This window comes from Silurus aristotelis, assembly GCF_946808225.1.
Source record: "Silurus aristotelis genome assembly, chromosome: 7".
Lineage (NCBI taxonomy): Eukaryota > Metazoa > Chordata > Actinopteri > Siluriformes > Siluridae > Silurus > Silurus aristotelis.
In genome coordinates, this window is record NC_139580.1 from 19,514,692 (window position 1) to 19,536,088 (window position 21,397).

At 36.1% G+C, this 21,397-nt stretch overlaps 3 protein-coding genes across 5 annotated transcripts; 2 read left to right on the forward strand and 1 right to left on the reverse strand.

Moving 5' to 3' along the window:
• The first annotated feature begins 303 nt into the window (after positions 1 to 303).
• Positions 304 to 3,894, forward strand: lrrc61 (leucine rich repeat containing 61). 2 transcript variants are annotated; one of them, XM_083545907.1, is made up of 9 exons: positions 304 to 585; positions 1,441 to 1,536; positions 1,624 to 1,770; positions 1,871 to 1,931; positions 2,020 to 2,105; positions 2,202 to 2,267; positions 2,370 to 2,438; positions 2,846 to 2,971; positions 3,146 to 3,894. In XM_083545907.1, exons 1-9 carry the CDS (start codon positions 558 to 560, stop codon positions 3,250 to 3,252), a joined length of 786 nt encoding a protein of 261 aa, XP_083402033.1. In that variant the 5' UTR covers positions 304 to 557; the 3' UTR covers positions 3,253 to 3,894. The 2 variants fall into 2 exon arrangements, with proteins under 2 accessions (XP_083402033.1, XP_083402034.1); XM_083545908.1 differs by having other exon boundaries at positions 360 to 585; positions 2,849 to 2,971.
• Positions 3,895 to 5,686: 1,792 nt separating this feature from the next.
• On the forward strand, positions 5,687 to 12,854 carry idh3a (isocitrate dehydrogenase (NAD(+)) 3 catalytic subunit alpha). Its single transcript, XM_083545900.1, has 11 exons — positions 5,687 to 5,826; positions 7,824 to 7,883; positions 8,854 to 8,937; positions 9,186 to 9,300; positions 9,378 to 9,565; positions 10,466 to 10,599; positions 10,710 to 10,812; positions 11,627 to 11,691; positions 11,836 to 11,920; positions 12,050 to 12,202; positions 12,361 to 12,854. The coding sequence occupies exons 1-11, from the start codon at positions 5,800 to 5,802 to the stop codon at positions 12,442 to 12,444; spliced, it is 1,098 nt and encodes a 365-aa protein (XP_083402026.1). The 5' UTR covers positions 5,687 to 5,799; the 3' UTR covers positions 12,445 to 12,854.
• Positions 12,855 to 20,705, reverse strand: acsbg1 (acyl-CoA synthetase bubblegum family member 1). Of its 2 annotated transcripts, none has more exons than XM_083545882.1 (14): positions 20,556 to 20,698; positions 18,871 to 18,935; positions 18,395 to 18,666; positions 18,170 to 18,258; positions 17,968 to 18,088; positions 17,808 to 17,888; positions 17,574 to 17,723; positions 16,684 to 16,860; positions 16,394 to 16,563; positions 16,062 to 16,292; positions 14,113 to 14,327; positions 13,883 to 14,022; positions 13,518 to 13,764; positions 12,855 to 13,443 (listed from the first exon to the last, which is right to left on the reverse strand). In XM_083545882.1, exons 1-14 carry the CDS (start codon positions 20,633 to 20,635, stop codon positions 13,367 to 13,369), a joined length of 2,115 nt encoding a protein of 704 aa, XP_083402008.1. In that variant the 5' UTR covers positions 20,636 to 20,698; the 3' UTR covers positions 12,855 to 13,366. The 2 variants fall into 2 exon arrangements, with proteins under 2 accessions (XP_083402008.1, XP_083402009.1); XM_083545883.1 differs by having other exon boundaries at positions 13,255 to 13,443; positions 20,642 to 20,705.
• Between the last annotated feature and the right edge of the window lie 692 nt (positions 20,706 to 21,397).

Sequence of the window (21,397 nt, forward strand, 5' to 3'; positions counted from 1 at the left end):
GTATATTAATATAAGTACAAATATTCATTAAGTTAATTCATTTGAAGGAAATTAAACCGAAAACTGATTCAATAAAAAAAGATTGAAATATATCATGCATGAAGCCGTTCTAAAACCGGAGAATAACTCTGTTGTGTACTACATTATCACTGAATAGTGTGTACTGTTCTGTCCTGCAGTTTACTATGGCGGTGAAGGGGCTCTGATGTAGTAAGAGTTCATTTCATCACCTTAGCAACGAAGCAGCGTGGGTGCACGTAAAACATGGCAGTGACTTCCGGGTAACGTAAAAAAAAAAAAAAAAAAAAAAAAAAACAAGTATAATTGTGGTTCGTGCAAATGATCCAACCCTCGAGCGATAGTGTCAACAGATCAGGAGGTTTTTGATGGGAATTATCTTGTGAAATGAAATAACAGAAAACCTGAACCTGACGCGCAGCCGTGCAGCGAATCAGACCCAGGCATGGTGCAGCACAGCGTCAGAGTTCATCAGCAGAAAAACACATCAAATCCTCTCGTGTCTTTCTCCCCTAATGCCTACATAAATTAGAACAAATATGGAAGCAAAAAGAGACAAAGACCATGGTAAGTACATTACTAGCCCTTTAATTTGACTGATAAACGTGTAAAAGCTAGGGAGCTAGGTCATTATTTATAGCGCGTTGACTTATTTCTGTGGTTTGGATGTAGCTGTTCATTCCCTGCGATAATAAATACACTTTATTACCGACACTGTTATTTTGCGAAATAAAATTATTAGCTCTAAACGAACCTTAATCTATTTTCACTCGAATCTTAATGCAGGTACATTTTCTACTTGTTTCTCACCTGGGTCAATTAACTGTTGTTTTACCATCATTCTTGTGCTAAGCCTAAGAAAGCATCCATCCATCCATCCATCTATCATCCATCTATCATCCATCTATCTATCTATCTATCTATCTATCTATCTATCTATCTATCTATCTATCTATCTATCTATCTATCTATCTATCTATCTATCAATCAAAACCCAGCTTCTTTCCATTAATGTATCCCAATATGAATAATTATTTCATTCATCCTCAGTAACAGCTTTAACCTTGTCAGGGTCATGATGGACCCAAAGTCTCTCACAAAATATCCCTGAAAGAATTCATCTTGGTTGGGATGCCAGTCCACACATATCAACACATATTAACACATACATACACACTTTCACACAAGTGCTAAAGAGTAGCCATCCAACTATCAGCATGTTTTTGGATAGTGGGAGGAAACTGAACAACCCAGAAAAGCCCATAAATCACAGACAGAACAGTGTAAAACTCAATCATTCACTTTCTTCAGATTGCTCTGAATTATTACTCTTTTTTCTGACCTTGATTACTACAAATACCGAGCAAGTCATAAGCTTGCATTTCCACAAAACCTTCCTGTTAATCTTTCTTTGTTTTGCAGAAACCGAGTGTGCAAAAATCATTCCTGGACTCCTGAAGTCCCGAACTGGGGAATTTGATTTGGAGTCCATTTTATTTCTTAAACTACGGAGTCTAGGTAGGTTTCATGGTGGTGTTATTATAAATTTTAGGTAGTTTGTTGTCTCTGTATTTGATAGTTAATGTGGAGCTGCTTGTGTTGTAGGAATATATGATCTCGGATGCATTGGAGAATGTATAAACCTGGAAAGGCTAGACCTCTCTGGGAATAATATCACAAATCTAGCACCTCTTGCATCACTTCGACTTCTGCTTGTACTTAACCTGTCAGCTAACAGGATTTCCAACATTGGTAAGTGAATATAATGAGTAGTCTATGTAGTGTATTTTGTTACAACAGTGATAATGATCAGTGAATATAGTATCTATTATCATGTTTTGTCATATTCGAGAACCCCTCTCTAGTTGTGAAAGTCTACAGAATCTAAATATGGCAGGCAATATTATATCCAGGTACTCTGCTTTTTTAACCATTTTGGTTTATTACCCACAGTTGCCTTTCTTTATATAGGAATTTATTCTTGTATTTTATAATATACAGCATTGATAGCCTCCATGCTTTGAAGACTTTACGGAAATTAGAGAGTATTCGGCTGAAGGACAACACCTACAATTACACTAATCCAGGTCAGCTTCTCAATCTACTCTTAATGTGCTTTGAACTTTAATCCGGAGTTGCTTTCTTTTGCCCACAATTTAACTTGATCCACTCATTTTTAACAGTTTGCAAGAACCCAACATACAGAAACACGATCCTTGAAATCTTCCCAAGCATCAAGGTGTTTGATGGTGAGGAAGTTTTTTCATTAAGACCCCTAATATCTACAAATTGAATATAATTTTAGCAGCCAACCAAATAAGCATGCAAGTAATTGCTTTACACTGCTGTAGGGGAACGGGTGGTTGGACGTGGAAGTGATCTGTACCAACTATGCAAAGATATTGATGACACAATTAAAGGTACTTCTAACTGTCCAAATGACTTGTATTTATAGTAATAGCTAGTAATATCTATTATATTTGTTTTCTGATATTAGTTTTATAAATTGTAACTATTCCAGTAGTTTCTATTTTGATAATGTATGGACTATATATATATATATATATATATATATATATATATATATATATATATATATATATATATATATATATATATAGTCAATACATATTGATACATATTCATACATATGCATATTTCACAATACATATTGTGCACAGTTTATGTGAAAAAGGGATAAGAAATCTTATTTATCTTATTTATACCTACAAATTGAATTAGATTAAATACTACAATACCTGTACTTATCATAGTACTTGTGGTGTTTTATCAAGTTGCTTTGATGTCAATATTTTATATTTTGTAGCAGGCATGTATAAAAATGGCCAGCTGCCAGAAGTGCCGGACTGTAAGCCATGGGTAGACGAGGGCTTTTGGGAGATAAAGAGATCAAATAATGCTATTGTAGAAGAAGCCTACAAACAATTCAATGGTAATACCATTTACTTTAATATTTTATTTTTGATAATTCTGTCACTGCCATGTTTTAAGTTCGACAGACAAAATGCTCTGTTAAGGCCATACGCATATAAGGCCATGAGTTACTAATTACTTAAGACTTAAGGATTGTAATGCTTAATTTTCTATCTCCTTGTTCTTAAAACAGATGTTCTTCATGAATGCAGGCTGCTAAACAGAAGAGCCGCCCATGCAATCTCACAAACTGAGAGGACACTCGGCCTCAAAAACCCACCAAAGCAGTATTCCGTTTGAAAATAATGCAATTAAGCACTTTTTATTTTTGTTTTTGGTTGATGAAAAAAATATACATTATTTGTTGCTACACCACTATTTCTATTTGGTTTTAAATATCCACATGCTTGACACATCACCAATGCCAGAACTCTTAAATATTCAGTGTTTTTAATTACTGTAACTCCAATGCTGACCTTACAATTATAGACTTGAGACTCAAGATGTTCAAACCTTTTTTTCAGAATTATCACACGTGTTTTGATGCAGTTACGCTTGTATTTATTGACCGTCCTTTTGTTTCCTTTAATTCACTCTTTATTGACTTTTTATTGTATATTCTAATTAGAATTGAACATTGCTTTTGTAATTTTTTCATCATTTTATATTTTGCATAAAATCCTCTGATTCAGAACTAAACCATGGTTTTTGATGCATTTAAATTGATAAAGCATCCTCTTACTAGAACAGTGTCCTGTTTTTAACATGTGTGCTACATTATACCAGGAAAAAAGGTGGTTACTGAATAATAATTAATTAATTAAAGAATGGTTTATTGTTGTGTTATACATTTGAGCAACCGTGTTCCTAGTTATTGTCACAAGATTTATGCCCCACTTTGAAATGTACTGTATGGTATATAAACAACCTTTTCCTAAAACAGAGCCAGTATTCTTGTATTTCATTTTAGCTCCATCAAGAAAAACAACACTTTAAAATTTGACTTGTATTGCAGACTGCTCAGATACACATTACTGTAAAATAAATAGTAACTTTAACGTTACCATTTAACTATATAAAGTCACTGAAGCAATCATTAGTGTTTGATGTGTAATCTGGACAAATTAATTCAGCTTTAAGCAATGCAGATGAGAGCAGACACCAGTATATTGAAGTAAACAATTTTTTTCCCATTTGATTGGATCACAATAGGATTAAGGGGAATATAAATAAGAGTTCAGCTGCTTTTCAACGCTTCACTCTGAAGTCATTTGCAGTTGTACATCGCCATCTTGTGGCCGTTTTATTCAAAAGCCAGCTAATAGTCATACTTTATGCGTTTTTATCATAGGGGGAAATTTAAAGTGGGACATATTTGGAATTTCTGAATGATCTTAGCGTTCCTGCCATCAATAAAATAAATACCTATATGTCTTTATCTAATGTACTTACCTTAATTCTCAAAGTGTTGACTGTCTGCAAGTGAGAAAAGATTGTATCATTTAAATATAAAGAAATATATCCTTTGTTCAAACTAAAATAAAAGCCATTTAATTGGTCATTCAAGACGTGTTTCATTTGTTTTGGCTTTTAGAGTTTTTTTTTTCATAATAACATGGCTACAATATTTATTTGTAGCATACTTCCTAACAGGGGTTTTACAGTCAATTTTTGCTGTATAAACTTTTTTTTTTGAAGAACATCAGTTTCAACATTAATCTCTTGAATGTTCTTTAAATTATAGTCTGTCTCGTTCAACTGTTTCAAATATACACCATTTTATACTCATCAAAACATCAATGCACCATTTAAATATAGTTGTTTTTGTTGCATGCATCTATTTATGCATCCATAATATCCCTTCACTTTTTCTCAGTTCACTTATCTGCAATTAAACTGATGATAAACATCTGTACATTATGTAATCTAAATCTATTATTCGTTTTATCGCGCTACAAAAGTATATGCATAAAAAACAATGCAATCAAAACAATGATTAATGACAACCTTATGAAAAATTTTTTTATTTTGTCACACGCGTTTCCACCGCAGTTACATACGTTTTGTCTTTCACTTGTCAAGCCGGAAAATAAAGACTTCTCAGTGTAACTGTCCTTAAATGACCTGATGTCCCATCAAACCTGAATTCACTCTAATTCTATTAAGACGTTATTAACAATTTCACTATGGTAAATGTGAGATTATATACAGCACTACATAAACAGGACATAACCTGCCATCTGCATGTTCTATTGACATCCGATCCAGCAGGGGGTGCGAGTCCTGCAAGTCTGCTACTATTATTTCCGCACGTCTAGCCTGTTTGCCTAGTGGTTATCTGGTTGCCAGATTAATTTAAACCCTTGTTCCATTGCTGCATTTCTATATCTAGAATATGTGAATTAATATGCACATCTTGAAGGAGCTTCACTTTGACGCTCTTAAGCCAAAAATAAAATCTGATTTAATTGACAACTAACCAATCGTGATTTATGGCAAGTGAAAAAATAAAAAAAATTAAGGATATCCATGTGCAATCTTATTATCGTCTGCGTTGTTGAAAAGACTGAACTTAAACAAGTTTTAAATGCAAAAATAATTAATATTGTACTAATAATTTTTGCTATTATTATTATTATTATTATTATTATTATTATTATTATTATATTGTACTTATACTTATTCCATGCGTGTAATTTGGTGCATTACTCTGCTAGTGGATGTGATAAGGATTCCGCAGGACATGGCAACCCGTAAATCTCACGTTCACCTACACAGAGGATGAAGCGCGCGCGCGCTCTGGTTTTCTGCGGTATACTCTCAGACGCCTGAAGCAGCTCCAGGAAGATGGCTGGGAACGTGTGGAGGTCAACGGTATGAATTATATTCTGTAGCTCCGAGGATGGTCAAATTATAGGTATAAAGCCCATGTCTTATCAGTGTAGCTTTTGGTCTAATTGGAAATGTGGGTATAAATGTAATAAAGGGAAGAGTTTTTTGTCTCTGGGATGCCAGAACAGAGGCCCTGTGTGCCTGTGCCCTTCATTCCTCTGGTACTGATTAAAGGTGTGATAGACTCAGCTCAAATACTACATACTATACATGTCCTAAACATGAACTTCTGGTTACGGTGAACATTATAATATCTATTTTCCATACGTTTAGAAATGTTTTGTCTTCTCTTTTGTTCCTTAGCTGAAAGTTAGCTTTTTTTTTCCCCCTCTGTCACATACCGACAGGATTAGCAAAGATGCTAACGCATGCAAGCTTGTGACGTTCTCCTTGCTTAGCTCCTATACATCATCAGATTACTATCTACCAAGCGTTTGTGAGGAACATCATTTAGAGAAAATCCTGCTTGATTGCTGAAGTGTTGGAGGGATGCAGTGCGTGGATGAGAGGCAGAGTAAAGCTCAGATAGTCAGAATTAGTTCGATTCTTGTCTTTCCTGATTGTCATGGTCAGGGGCAGATTCATGTGATGAATGCTTGGAGACAGAAGCTGGGTTCTAGTGGTAACCTAATGAAAAATATACCACTGAGGGCTTTTCCTTTCTTTCTGTTGATCCATATGTTTTTGCACAGATAAACAACTTTTAAGGACTTCCACAATTCAGACAGACAAGTGAAAAAAATGAAATAAATAGTGATTCAAGTTGAATTAAAATGTACATTAGCCTTTAATCCAGTTTCTTCAAAAATGTTTTTTTTTGTTTGTCAGAAAATTGCTTCACAGGAGTGTATGTGTACATTTTAACACCTGCATTCACTGGGTATTTTGTTCACACCTGCTCATTTGTTTATTCATTCAATAAGCCATTTGTTTGGGAGAAGAGCAGTGCAGGAAATCGTGCAGATACTGGTCAAGAGAAACTGCTGATCGGGCATTTTCATACATAGATGTCACAAAATGATGCAAAAGAAAAAGTCCATCGGAGACAGTTCAGCAGATGGATGCTTTGATGGTTACTCTATACTCAGATGGTTACTCAGATGGCTATAGGCTCACTGATTATTTTTCTTTTTTCCTCAATCTTTAATTGTTTAGTTTCAGTGAGCCTGTGATTGAATAATTGCATGATTGAGTTGTGTATGTGTTCCTAATAAAGTGGTTGGTGAGAGTAAGCACAAATATTTTAAATATATTGTACACAGGTCTTGATTAATTATTGAAATGCATTTATCAGTCAGAACTTCAAAACCACCTGGCCATTGTGTGTCATTCTTGTGTCATCAAAACAGCTGTTGCACATCAACAGATGGACCTTCCAAGAAGGTGCTGTGGTATCTGGCACATATTTTTGCAGCAGAATGTTTAAATTCTGTAAATTTTATAGATTGGGTCTTTATTAAACAAACATGTTTGTCAACCACATCTAACAGATCACAATTGTATTGTGATCTGTAAAACTTGAGGGCAGTCAACTCTTGCTCATGTTTCTCAAACCATTCCTGAACAAGGGCTTTTAGATACCATTTTTTCAGTGCAGCTTTAGAAAATATGTAGCCTGATGTCCTAATACTTATCTAATTTCCACAATTGATTTCTGCTATTTTAAGCAATTTGTTACTGTAACACAATAACATACATAGTACACAAAAAACATATGTAACCAGCATTTATGATTAATAGGACATTTTAAGACATTGTATTGAGAATATTTATTTCTTGCCTAGACACACTTCCTTTGTCCTGTCTAAATTCATACACTGTGCATTGCAAGACATGTCTGTGCCTTTCTATAGTCACATTTCTATTACATCAGTATCATAAACTGCCACTCGTCATGTAAGTACTTGACTTGCCTTTGAAGATCTTGTCTTGAGTGATGCATTGAGTCTTTTTCCTGTGCCAATGTTCTTTTTCCTCAGGTGTCCCGTGTCCTGGGTGCACTGACAAGCCAAACACAGCCCAGAACTGTAACCAGAGGGGTAAGTCAAAACAACAGTTTGGATTATTTATTGAATCTCAATATTCTTTAACAGCACTTCAGAGTTCAATTTTCTCAGATGTTTTATTTTTGTGGTGAAAAACATTACTTGGAACAACCTGTGAACTGCAATAGTGTAGTCATGGAAACTGCCTGCCTTGTATCTTATGCAGCATTTGGGCATTCTTCACACAGGCTGCGGAAAATGCTGCATCATTTATAAGATTGACTATGGGAGCAGCTTTAGTAGGCTTAACAAGCTAGTGATGAGTCGTTTGATTTGAAAGGTGTCAACATTTATTATTTAGCCATAGCTTTTATAATCTCCGACCCATGCTATTCCAGCAAAAGTAGACCTGAAAATACTATCTGATTATACTTTTCTTTACATTGTGTCAATGTTATCCACATGAGCCAGCTGTGAATTCCCAAGCTTTAAAGGTGGGACTGTGGTCTCTTAGTTAAAATTATTAAAAAAAAAAATGGAGCTAGCAGCTGGTGGAGCGAACAGCTACCCTAACTGTTGCTTAGTGCAGAATTGAGATTAAAAAGAAATGTTAATCTTACAGCCCCAATTGTTGATCTGTCTATGTTTCAAAGTATTAATAATAAAGGGTTTAAATATCAATTTATATATTGTATCAATATCTGTGTTTTAGTGTTCTGCTTTTTAGCCACACAGTCATCTATCTGCACACATGCTTTAGTTTTAGTCACGGAATTCTGTTGTTTTTACATTATGCTTTGATTTGTAACGTTGGCAACTGACGATGGTGTTCATTTCTAGATGAAATGTGCAGGCAGTGACTGATTAGGGGTTTGATGTTTCTGTCACAGACTGATTTAATATCTGGACTTTTATTAAAGCTTTAAGTCTTATTCTGTGATGCACAAATGATTGCAGTGCTTTCTTTATTGCAAGGTGGCATCCAACCTGTTTTTTTTTCCTCTTTGTACTTTTTGATTTCTAGATGCATACTGTAACATTAATTCCAGGAGATGGAATTGGTCCTGAGATCTCCACAGCTGTAGCAAAGATATTTGAAGCAGCTAAAGTAAGTGAGAGATGTCTATGATTTTTCCTTTTTCTCCACCACTAACTTGCAGTTTTCCCCATCATTGCATTTAACTGGAATTTTCTGTACTAAGCCAATGTTCAGTCTCTATCATATTACCAGTTCTTTCTTATAAAATAATTTCAACTGTATATTTTCATTCCTGAATTGTGACATTCTTCATATAAAGGGATGCGATTGTGTAAAGCAAATGCTCTTTTCAGCAAATGTTTTTTTTAAATCTGCAGGTTCCCATTCAATGGGAGGAGAGAAACGTGACTGCGATTCAAGGACCTGGAGGAAAATGGATGATCCCCCCCGAAGCCAAAGAGTCAATGGACAGAAGCAAAATTGGACTGAAAGGTACATCCATAAACCTTGTCTAAAACATCTCAATTTTTTATAATGCTCTGTGTTTTAATTAAATGTATTATGTTTAGGACCTCTAAAGACCCCTATTGCTGCTGGCCATCCATCCATGAACCTGCTGCTTAGAAAGACATTTGACCTGTATGCCAACGTGCGTCCCTGTGTATCCATTGAGGGCTTTAAGACTCCTTACACAGATGTTGACTTGGTTACCATCAGAGAAAACACTGAGGGAGAGTACAGTGGAATTGAGCATGTGGTATGTAATTGTGAAATTTCGATGCTTTTTAACCTCACTCTAATTTCTGAACTTTTTCTGGCATTTTTTAAAATTACTTTTATATCACTATAATTATTGTACTTCTATTTTAATCATATTATGAAATTTTTTTCATCTATTTTTATTTTACATATGTTTTTCCCCATCTCTGATATTTGCTTGCAATTTGTTTATTTAATCTTTGTTTCTTTCTCTGTATGATCTTTGTCTGTATGCGTTTAGTTTTTTAATTCAAAGCAAATATATCAGTGATGCAATATAAAAATTATAAATATATATAATTAATAATATTGTCATTACTATTATAATTATTATTATCGTCGTCATCATCATCATTGCTTTAAATCAAGGAGTTTTGCTCCAGCTTTTAGTAGTTCATAAAATCCCCCCTTTCTGGACACTACAAACAGTTTACACTTATTGAAACCCCTATCAGCTGCTTTGCTTTACACCTCTGCTGTCTGTCTAACTTTCTTTTCTACCCTGTGCAACTGTGCAATTTCTTTGAACATGCTCCACTTTTTTCCCACCCTCTAATATACTTAAGTGTTAATACACTTGCATTACATTTACTTTGACTCTCCTGTCCACTCTATATCATTAGGGCATGACATAAAAGCTTCTTATCACCTTCTATTGCTCCCTAATGAAAGTGTATGCATTCATGTTTGTAGAATATCACACAAACTCTCACAGTGGTTTTATTTGGGTCAAACAGCGATTCTAAGTCAGTCAAACAGGTCTCGTCTTTTTTCCAGTTCATGTCCCACTTTTGGAAATGAATCACTGTTCCTGAAATTTCTGGAAAAGTATGCCTGTGATCATTGTATCACGTCTAGTCATCTCAGCAGCTGTTGCGTTTCTTTTTCTTTGTGGCAGATTGTAGATGGGGTTGTGCAGAGTATAAAGCTGATCACAGAAGATGCCAGTCGTCGCATTGCTGAGTATGCCTTCGAATATGCCAAGAATAACCAGAGAACCAGTGTAACAGCTGTTCACAAGGCCAACATCATGTGAGTTGTGTGTATGGATTTGTGGAAGTATGAATGTTAGAATTCTAATGGCATGTGATAAATATTTGCAAATCTTTATCATTTTAAGTTTCCTCATGTCTGTTCCACAGGCGCATGTCTGACGGCCTGTTTCTCAGAAAGTGCAGAGAGGTGGCTGAGAGCTACAAGGATGTCAAATTCACTGAAATGTACTTGGATACAGTGTGTTTAAATGTATGTAGTTATTTAACGGTGCCAAAGCAGTGCCAACATCTGTGGTTTAGGCAACATTTTTGATCTATTTATTTTTACTACAGCAGTGCAGCTTACCTATACTTAAAATGGAAAAGAAAGGAGCATTTGATTCTGATAGATTTTCAGAGATTCTCAGATTTTTTAATTAATATTTGATCTAATTTGACCTGTGTATGTGTCAACATCTGTGTTGTGAAGCTGTTGAAAAATATTGTGGGAACTTGAAGACAGATGTGGCCATGTTTACACTAATATGTTTTAATTGGAAAATGCATATTTTTACTCTTCCTTTTAGCCTTCCGTCCACACTGAGACAGCGTTGTCTGTCAATGACAATGATAGTGTGGACTTTCGGGGGGGGGGAATTATTTTTTAGTAATTGCTTTAACGTTTCCAAGAGCCAGGAAGTAAATGAACGGCATGTGAAAATAGCCCAGGTCAAAGCGTCTTACCATTTTCACATGTGCAGTACAGGGACGTAAATTGTTTTCAGACATTTCAGTGTGGATGAGCAATTTTTGGGAAACAATTGAAAACAAAAGTGTGGATGCTGAACATTTTTGGATGAAAACGGCGTTTTCAAATTTATCCGGATTAGTGTTCACGTAGCTGAAGATACCTATGATGTAATCATTACCAGATTGCTACTAATTTTTCTTCTGCTTGAGGCTTAAAACTGCAGTCTGTTTCTCCCAATTTGTAATCATGTCAACAACAATGGTAGTCATGAACTTGACCTCAATTGTAGTGTCACATCTTGTGGTTTTTATTTTATTTAAATTTTTTTTTATAGATGGTGCAGGATCCCACTCAGTTTGATGTGCTTGTTATGCCCAATCTGTATGGTGATATTTTGAGGTGGGTTTATATATTATAATTGCCTTTGTGTAATCAAAATTGCTGTGAGCGAAAAGCAATAAGGCAGAAAAAATATTTGTCTTCTTGAATAACCATGCTTTTACTGGTCAGCATAGTGTAATTGTATGTGATTCTTTATTTTAGTGATCTTTGTGCGGGATTAATTGGAGGTCTAGGAGTAACTCCTAGTGGCAACATTGGCGCTAATGGTGTTGCAATATTTGAATCGGTATGTGAGGGTTTTTGTTGCTTTAAATATTATTACATTAAATCGTTGCTGAAGGACATATTTGTAGCTGTTCTTCTTGTCAAGTTTGTGAGTGAAAATATCACAAGTGACCTTGTCTTTCTCTCAAAGGTACATGGAACTGCACCTGATATTGCTGGGAAGGATCTTGCCAATCCTACTGCTCTGCTCCTGAGTGCTGTGATGATGTTGCGGCACATGGGACTGCATGGCCATGCCAAAAAAATTGAGACCGCTTGCTATGACACCATCCGAGAGAAGAAGGTATAGTATTTAATCTAAAAAATAGACAAGGGACGTTTTTATAACATAGAATGGATATTCTTTTGTGATGGAAAAATAGCATTATTTTATACAAAAATTAATTGAAAAAAACGTTTTCTCATATGTACTACCATCGATTTGTCTTTTTATTATTCTAGGTTTTGACCAAAGACCTTGGAGGCAATTCAAAGTGTTCAGAGTTCACAGCTGAGATTTGCAGACGAGTGCAGGACATGGACTGAGACATGGCACTTGATGTTACCGATTACCTGTGATCAGGTTTCTGCCCTTAAAAGGCAAAAAAAAAAAAAAAATTGCCTTCATTGACCTATCTGTATCTGCGCACAATTATACTATAAATATGTATGTATGTGAAAAATAATTGAATGTTGATCTAAAGTTTTTCTGTCCATCTTCAAAACATGAAAACAGTTTGTCAACTGTATACTGTCAACAATATAGAACAACTATATATGTCAACGGTATAAATGTGTTTTTCTGTCTGTATAACCTACAATGTCCTTTATTTATTGACTGAAGATGTTTTCTGGTCCCTCACATTATAACATAACCACTTTGTCACTCATTTAATGGCAATTGTAAACTTTCAGTTTAAGACAACAAATACATTAAAGTTGCTGATATTTTGAAATTTTTTCGATGGGATTTATTTTCTTGACATATATACACAATGATTTCAGATGCAAGATTTCTATGCCAGAGAGAGTCACAGTCACAAAGTTCATTATTATTCACCAGGATTTAAACAGCTGTTCCTGGATGTCCAAATAAGCAATTATTTGTTGCCACTGATTATTCATATGTATCCAACTCAGTCAGTATTACACTGCACATTGTTTCTTGAACATCATTTATCAAAGAACAGCACAACTGTATTCTAATTAATTAGATCATTATTCTTACCTATAATTTAAGTTTATTTAACAAATAACTAATAATTTTTGGATCAATAAGAACGAGGTATCACTAAGAGCAAGGCAGTTTAAGATGTTTCTAGATTATGGGTGTCAGACTTCAGTCACAGCCATGATGTAGATGAGTGTTGACATTTCCTTTTCTAACAAATCCAGTTCTGAAAGGGCTTTCTAATCAATGGTACTGACAACCCTTATCTATTCTGGTTAGCTGGCTGTTTGTTTTTTTCTATTCACTGTAGAAATGTTCTATTATACTGTGGTACATCTTCAGGATAAATGGTCGTCGCAGTTTCATTGTTGGACCTGAAAATGACAATTTATTAGTAGTATGCAGAATTAAACAGCCCAATTAAGCCCAGCTTAAAGGCTGTACTTACCTAGTTCTCCTCCAGAGACTGAGAAATCTTTCTCTACAATTGTCCATTTCTGAATACGCTGGGCATTAGAGTGGGCCTTCGTGTTGACCCGGTCAATGCCCTCCTGAATGACTTGGTTCACTTTTTGATCTTTTCCACCAATTATATCAGAAACCTTTGTTGCCTGGATGCCATGTTTTCTAAAGTATTCCACAGTGTCAGAGTTAAGGACATCAGTGGGCTCCATGGTTTCAAGATCGGTTACACACTGGTTGAGAGGCAGATAATTAAAATCTTTGATTATTAGCTTCAGTTAGATGTTTGTTTTTGTTTCTTAAACAAGAAACATATGAGTACTGAATGACTAAAGTATCATTCCTCATTACCTTAAGTGTGAGGAGCACTGATAGAAACTTTCTCTTGTCCCCAATTAGCATGGCATTACTGATTATAGGCAGCTCCTTTTTCACAGCATCCTCTAAAGGAACTGGAGGGACATTTTCTCCACCAGCAGTTATTATCAGCTCTGAACAGAAATTACTGCATCTTTATATTGTTCAACATGAAAATTATAGACATAAACTATAAAATATGAATTAAATCATGACCTAATTACCCTTTATCCTTCCAGTAATGTAAAGGAAATCTTCATCTGTTTTGCCCAAGTCTCCAGAATGCAGCCAGCCATCCTCATCCAAGATTTCCTTGGTTTTATCCTCCATGTTAAGATACCCCATAAAGACATTCCGGCCCCATAAGCACACCTCTCCAACACCATAAGTATCAACGTTCACTAGTTTATATTTGCAGCCAGGCACCACGTTGCCACAACTAAAAGTTAAAAGTTAATGTCAAGTACTGTTCTGTAAATTTCTCTTATATACAGTGGGTACGGAAAGTATTCAGACCCCCTTAAATTTTTCACTCTTTGTTATATTGCAGCCATTTGCTAAAATCATTTAAGTTCATTCTTCTTCCTCATGAATGTACACACAGCTCCCCATATTGACAGAAAAACACAGAATTGTTGGCATTGTTGCAGATTTATTAAAAAAGAAAAACTGAAATATCACATGGTCCTAAGTATTCAGACCCTTTGCTGTGACACTCATATATTTAACTCAGGTGCTTTCCATTTCTTCTGATCATCCTTCTGTTCTACACCTTCATTTGAGTCCAGCTGTGTTTGATTATACTGATTGGACTTGATTAGGAAAGCCACACACCTGTCTATATAAGACCTTCCAGATCACAATGCATGTCAGAGCAAATGAGAATCATGAGGTCAAAGGAACTGCCTGAAGAGCTCAGAGACAGAATTGTGGCAAGGCACAGATCTGGCCAAGGTTACAAAAAGATTTCTGCTGCACTTAAGGTTCCTAAGAGCACAGTGGCCTCCATAATCCTCAAATGGAAGATGTTTGAAGACGTCAGAACACTTCCTAGAGCTGGCCGTCCGGCCAAACTGAGCTATCGGGGGAGAAGAGCCTTGGTGAGAGAGGTAAAGAAGAACCTAAAGATCACTGTGGCTGAGCTCCAGAGATGCAGTCAGGAGATGGGAGAAAGTTGTAGAAAGTCAACCATCACTGCAGCCCTCCACCAGTCTGGGCTTTATGGCAGAGTGGCCCGACGGAAGCCTCTCCTCAGTGTAAGACACATGAAATCCCACATGGAGTTTGCTAAAAAACACCTGAAGGACTCCAAGATGGTGAGAAATAAGATTCTCTGGTCTGATGAGACCAAAATAGAACTTTTTGGCCTTAATTCTAAGCGGTATGTGTGGAGAAAACCAGGCACTGCTCATCACCTGTCCAATACAGTCCCAACAGTGAAGCATGGTGGTGGCAGCATCATGCTGTGGGGGTGTTTTTCAGCTGCAGGGACAGGACGACTGGTTGCAATCGAGGGAAAGATGAATGCGGCCAAGTACAGGGATATCCTGAACAAAAACCTTCTCCAGAGTGCTCTGGACCTCAGACTGGGCCGAAGGTTTACCTTCCAACAAGACAATGACCCTAAGCACACAGCTAAAATAACCAAGGAGTGGCTTCACAACAACTCCGTGACTGTTCCTGAATGGCCCAGCCAGAGCCCTGACTTAAACCCAATTGAGCATCTCTAGAGAGACCTAAAAATGGCTGTCCACCAACGTTTACCATCCAACCTGACAGAACTGGAGAGGACCTGCAAGGAGGAATGGCAGAGGATCTCCAAATCCAGGTGTGAAAGACTTGTTGCATCTTTCCCAAAAAGACTCCTGGCTGTATTAGATCAAAAGGGGGCTTCTACTAAATACTGAGCAAAGGGTCTGAATACTTAGGACCATGTGATATTTCAGTTTTTCTTTTTTAATAAATCTGCAACAATGTCAACAATTCTGTGTTTTTCTGTCAGTATGGGGTGCTATGTGTACATTCATGAGGAAGAAGAATGAACCTAAATAATTTTGGCAAATGGTTGCAATATAACAAAGAGTGAAAAATTTAAGGGGGTCTGAATACTTTCCGTACCCACTGTATATATATATATACTGAAAGGACACCATGTTTATCTAGTAAAACTCACCTTGACTGCTTGTAAACTTTTGGACCAGACATAAAATGAGGCCCACTGCTTTCACTCATGCCATAAGCCTCATATAACCTAATGTTGAGACCAAGGTAGAACTGGGTTGTGTCATTTCCAAGAGGAGCCGCACCAGAAAAGAATTTCTCACAGCAAGAGAAGCCCAGCTCTGTGCGAAGTTTTTCCAGGACCAGCACATCTGCTAGAGTGAAGAGAATTGATTTCTCATCCCTATTATAAAATTATATTTGCAGAAACAAAAATCGTTTAGTGTTACAGCAACATAACCAACTGGATGTGTAAAATCACACTAAGTTTGAGTAATCAAAAACCTTTGATTAGCCTCTAAACCAATAGCCATGGCCCAAGTCAGCAGTTTCTTTTTTATGTATGGAAAGTGTGAGAGTGCCTCTTTTATTTTCTCCAGTATTTTTTCCCAAACACGAGGGACACCCATATGGGAAGAAGGGTTGGTCTCTTTCAAAGTCTGAATCAAGCTGCCCTAGAATAAAAATGCATCATACTTTACTCATTACCATATTGCAATATAAGAAAGAAAACAGGGTATATTTAGTAGTATATTGCATTATTAATGTATACAATATATTCTGTATTTGTGTACCTTCAAAGCATCAGGCTGTGCAAAGTACACTAACTCCCCCCACTGAATCCCTGTCCACAGGTCATAGATCTGTGCAGCAATATGGCTGAGGGGGAGGTAGCTCACTATAGACTCCTGTTTGATCTCAGCAGGCTGCATGTCTCCAGCCCTGCTCACGTGGTGAGACGTCCATGTAATCTAGCAAAGTTCACAATACAAAAGCTTGCTTCTATCTACAAGATTGCATATTAATAAGATTACATTTTTTACATGATTTATAACAGCATAAGTACAAAATATTAAGGGCAAACCTTGTACCCTAAAACACATCCACAATAATATAGCAACTCTTTAAAATGAGCAAAAGACCAGAGCTTGTCCATTATGTGTGTTTGCACTGGGGAGGGTCTACCAATAAGTGCAAAGTACAGGGCGGTATGCTGTATATGCAAATAGAATTATTTGCAGTGCAGTGTGGACTGCAAATAATCTAGCACAGAATATAAGCAATTTCCAAAAACCATACTACCAAAAAAGTTTTAAACTTGCACAAACCCATTTGTCATTTCACAAAATAAAATAAATACATTCTGTATGTAAAGTTTCTTAAGACTTTTTACCGCTGTAAATTTCATTCTACATATTCTCACCTCTGATCAAGGCAAGTAAAGAAGCTTTTTCATGCATCCAAACATTCATTCAGAATTCCTATTTTGACAAATTTGTATACATTTTGTATAAATTTCAAGCTTTCAATTTTCTACCTCCCCAAAAGTATAATGCAATTTTATGTGATATTTTATGTAAAATATAGCTGATTTGTAGTACACAGTATATATATTTCTTTTTTTTCTTAAAAAAAATTTTGGGAGAAAGCACAAGTGGTGGCTTAGTAGTTCATGTACACATACATTGTCGTGGCTGAGCATCACTCCTTTTGGCATGCCTGTGGTTCCTGATGTGTAGATGAGCACACAGCATTGATTGGCTTTCTGACTACTGATGATGTCATCAAGGGTTTTTTCTGGAATCTCTTGGCCCAGACTCATGAACTCCTCCCACTGGCCAAAAACATGCTCATAATTTCTAACAGGTATGATTGCCATATGCACTGTATATGTCGATGGTATTATTCTTTAACTTACCGAATACAGATTGGGTAGTTTCTCCAGCAATGGTCCAGAATATTGCACAATGGCTTTTAAATGTGGCAGTTTATCTTTTATCTGTGAACAGATTTAGCTAATAACGTAAAAATCCTATATAAGCTTACATAACATGTAAAGGATAATATAATCATATTACCTCCAAAATTTTATCGAGCTGTTTTTGATTTTCCACCACAATTATATTTGCTCTTGAGTCATTGGCCACATAATGACAGGCTTCTGGAGAATTTGTTGCATAGATCCCTGTCATTATACCCCTGATGGAATTACATAACATCAAAAAATAAATAGATACATGGCTATAGAGACAATTTCTCAGGTGTGTATGGGTCTCTTACCCGGCAAAGACAGCTCCTACTGCAGAAAAGAACCACTCTGCTGAATTGAATCCCAAAATGGCCACACAATGGAAACGTTCTAGTCCCAACTAAAAAATGCATAAAATTATCACCCAAGTGTATCAAAATTTAAATCTACTAAAACAGTTAGTGATTTCGATAATTTAGCAAATAATTAAAATTATTTAAAACCGTGTATAATTAAATCTTTATAATACACATCACCTTTAGAAAGCTCTTAGCAGCCATCCGACAGCACTGGTAATATTCAGAGAATGTAATCTTTTCCCATTTGCCTTTTCTTTTAGTTGCCAGGGAAAACAAATTGCCATATTTCTGAACTGAGTTCATAAACATCTGATGCACTGTGATTGGCTTCTGTGGACAGAGGTCATCTATTCTCAGTTGCACTGATCCACTCGCCTCTGTGGTCCAAAGGCAATGGGCTGGAGCCACAGTATCATCTGCTAAAAATTCTTCCACACAAATTTTGGATGCTATAATATGGCACAAATTACTATTAGATGTGTTGTATAATTTTGATAATGAAAAAATATTTTTTTCAATATACTGCCTTGACACTGCTGTAAATTTATTATGCCAACTAGGCAACAAATACAAACAGACAACAGTAAAAGCTGCGTAAATCAACCCATAATGGCTTTACCAACCCAAGGTGGCTTACTGGCTTGTGTCATTACCTGTAGTGTGTTCTTCTCCATTTTTTGTGAGATGTGTCCTAAGCTCCATAGGTGTTTGCTCGGAGCTGAAAAACAGACAGAACACTAACATATGAGAGTAAATAGTGCGCTGGCACACTGGGGTATCACATTGCATGGAGTCAGCATTGTAAGCTCACACAATGTCAGGCTTATTTATTGAATGCCAAAGTCTCTGTGGGTTTGTTAGAATGCAGAGCACACATAACACACTATATATTAAGTTATTTTTGGTATAAAGCAACTTTTCATATAAAGAAAAGGTTTGGCATTTTGCTTTTTTTATTTTTTTTTATGGAGGACTGCAGTCGCCATGGCTTGCTCATGAGGGATAAATGCACACCATTCACCTTGACTGTTGATTTCTGTAAAGCTGCTTTAAGACAATGTCTGTTGTGAAAAGCGCTATACAAATAAACTTGACTTGACTTGACTGCTACCCTTTTTTTTTTTAATTATTGATTTTTATTTTCACTCCTCATTTTGATTAAGTGTGTTACACTTCCTACATTCTGAACCCTAACGACTGGCTTTTTTTACGAATTTATGCAGCTTGCTTTTTCTCAGATTATCCACAGCATATGTCACTGGATGACAGGGCCCCTACACAGCCTAATAAAGGTTCCTTCTATGCTTATCTTCGATTCTTGTCATGCCAGGGAGTTAATGAAGTGGACCAAAAGACACTGATGGTAGTCCTTGAATATTATTTTCCAATACATACTTTTGGTTCACAGTAATTCAGACATAAATTATTGAACATTTTCAAAAAATTCACAACCTCTTGAATTTTAAGGATGGATGATAATTTGGATGACAAACATGATCATTGGTTAAAATAATTAGGACAGGAGCATAATAGGCACAATTTCTTAACAAACATATCATAAGTGTAGCATATTTCAACATAATGTCATTGTGTGTGAAAATTCCAGGAGATCAGTAGTAAAAGAAATCTCAAACACTAGCCCATCTCACACCAACAATCATGCCATGGTCAAAATCACTGAGATCACATTTTTCTCCATTCTAATAGTTATTGTGAACATTACACAAAGCTGCTATCTGTAAATGTATGCATTGCACTGCTGTTACGCAATTGGCTATATAGGTAATTGCATAATTGTAAAGGTGTACAGATGTTTACAGTAAAATGTTCCATGAAGGTATGCAATTGTGGTCACATGGGGCATAGAGAATGCCACAGGACAAGTGTAATGTAGTTGGGATCCCTGTCACAAGATAACAACTTATATTTAGAATCACATTGCTATATTTCTAATATACTAAACTTTCTTTCGGCTTCTCCCATTAGTGGTCGCCACAGCTGATCATCCGTATTCATGATCCGCATGTTCGTTTTGGCACGTTTTTACGCTGGATGCCCTTCCTAACGCAACCCTCCCCATTTATCCGGGCAAACCACTAGACCACCAGGGAACCCATATTTCTAATATACTGTCGGTGAGAATTCTTTTTTTTTTTTGCCAAATAATTTTTTTTCTGAAATTATCAAATTATATTTCTAATCATTTAATATTGCAATGATGTAATTGTAACTTTTTAATTGCTTTAATTATTTTAGTCATATTACAAAAAGTTTTACATATATAGTATCTTTGTGTGAAAATAATAAAAGTACATAAAATAATAATAACAGTACATACACATGCTTGCATTGTTCCTCCTTGAGTGTGTCTTCATTTTTGTTGCAGAATAGCTGCTGAGATATTTCACTGTTAATCATACTTACTGCTGAGCTGGTATGTGCTCTGTGGCTGTTGTCCTGTTAATGGCATAATGAGGAAACGGTGACCCTCCTCCTCTCCTACTCAACCCCCCCTTCATGAGAGCGTGTCAGTGGCACCAGTGAACAAAGTCACAATTCTACAGTTTTTATAGGAAAAAATGCTGACTCATGTAGCCCAGGAGTTTTTCAGCAGTTACCGATATATCATTATTATATTCTAAGAAAACTGATTTTTGCTTTCTGCAGGTTGTTTACAGAAAAAAATCCCAAACAATCCAAAACAAAAAAGGGGGACAATTTTTACAGTTTGATCTGTAGATTTTATAAGATTCAGTATCTCACAGAAGTGAGTACACCCCTCACATTTTAGCAACCTTTTTAGAATATCTCTTAAGGGACAATATTATAAAAATGAAACTTGTATATATTTTAAAGTAGTCAATGTGCAGCTTGTATAGCAGGGTCGATTTACTGTTTGCTGAAAAGAACTCAATATACAGCCATTATCAAAATAGCTTGCAACAATTTAAGTACAACCTCAGTGAACATGTCAAATCTGTGTCCAAAGTGTCAATATTTTGTGTGAGCACCATTGTTATCTAGCACTGCTTTAATCCTCCTGGGCACTGAATTCACCAGAGCTGCACAGGTTTTGTTGGGATCCTCTTTCACTTATCCACAATGACATCACAGAGCTGTTGGATATTAAGACACATGGCGCTTCACCATCTTCCGCTTGAGGAAGCCCCAGAGGTGCTC

Excerpts from the sequence above, each read along its gene's own strand:
- lrrc61 (XM_083545907.1), top strand. The coding sequence starts at position 558 with ATGGAAGCAAAAAGAGACAAAGACCATG. Across the intron at positions 1,771-1,870 it reads TAACAGGATTTCCAACATTG|AACCCCTCTCTAGTTGTGAA; the intron begins GTAAGTGAATAT and ends GTCATATTCGAG. Across the intron at positions 2,972-3,145 it reads AGCCTACAAACAATTCAATG|ATGTTCTTCATGAATGCAGG; the intron begins GTAATACCATTT and ends TTCTTAAAACAG.
- idh3a (XM_083545900.1), top strand. The coding sequence starts at position 5,800 with ATGGCTGGGAACGTGTGGAGGTCAACG. Across the intron at positions 7,884-8,853 it reads CCAGAACTGTAACCAGAGGG|ATGCATACTGTAACATTAAT; the intron begins GTAAGTCAAAAC and ends TTTGATTTCTAG. Across the intron at positions 11,921-12,049 it reads GTGTTGCAATATTTGAATCG|GTACATGGAACTGCACCTGA; the intron begins GTATGTGAGGGT and ends TTTCTCTCAAAG.
- acsbg1 (XM_083545882.1), bottom strand. The coding sequence starts at position 20,635 with ATGATTAACAGTGAAATATCTCAGCAGCTATTCTGCAACAAAAATGAA. Across the intron at positions 17,889-17,967 it reads AGCTCGATAAAATTTTGGAG|ATAAAAGATAAACTGCCACA; the intron begins GTAATATGATTA and ends ATCTGTTCACAG. Across the intron at positions 16,861-17,573 it reads TGATGCTCAGCCACGACAAT|ATTACATGGACGTCTCACCA; the intron begins GTATGTGTACAT and ends GAACTTTGCTAG.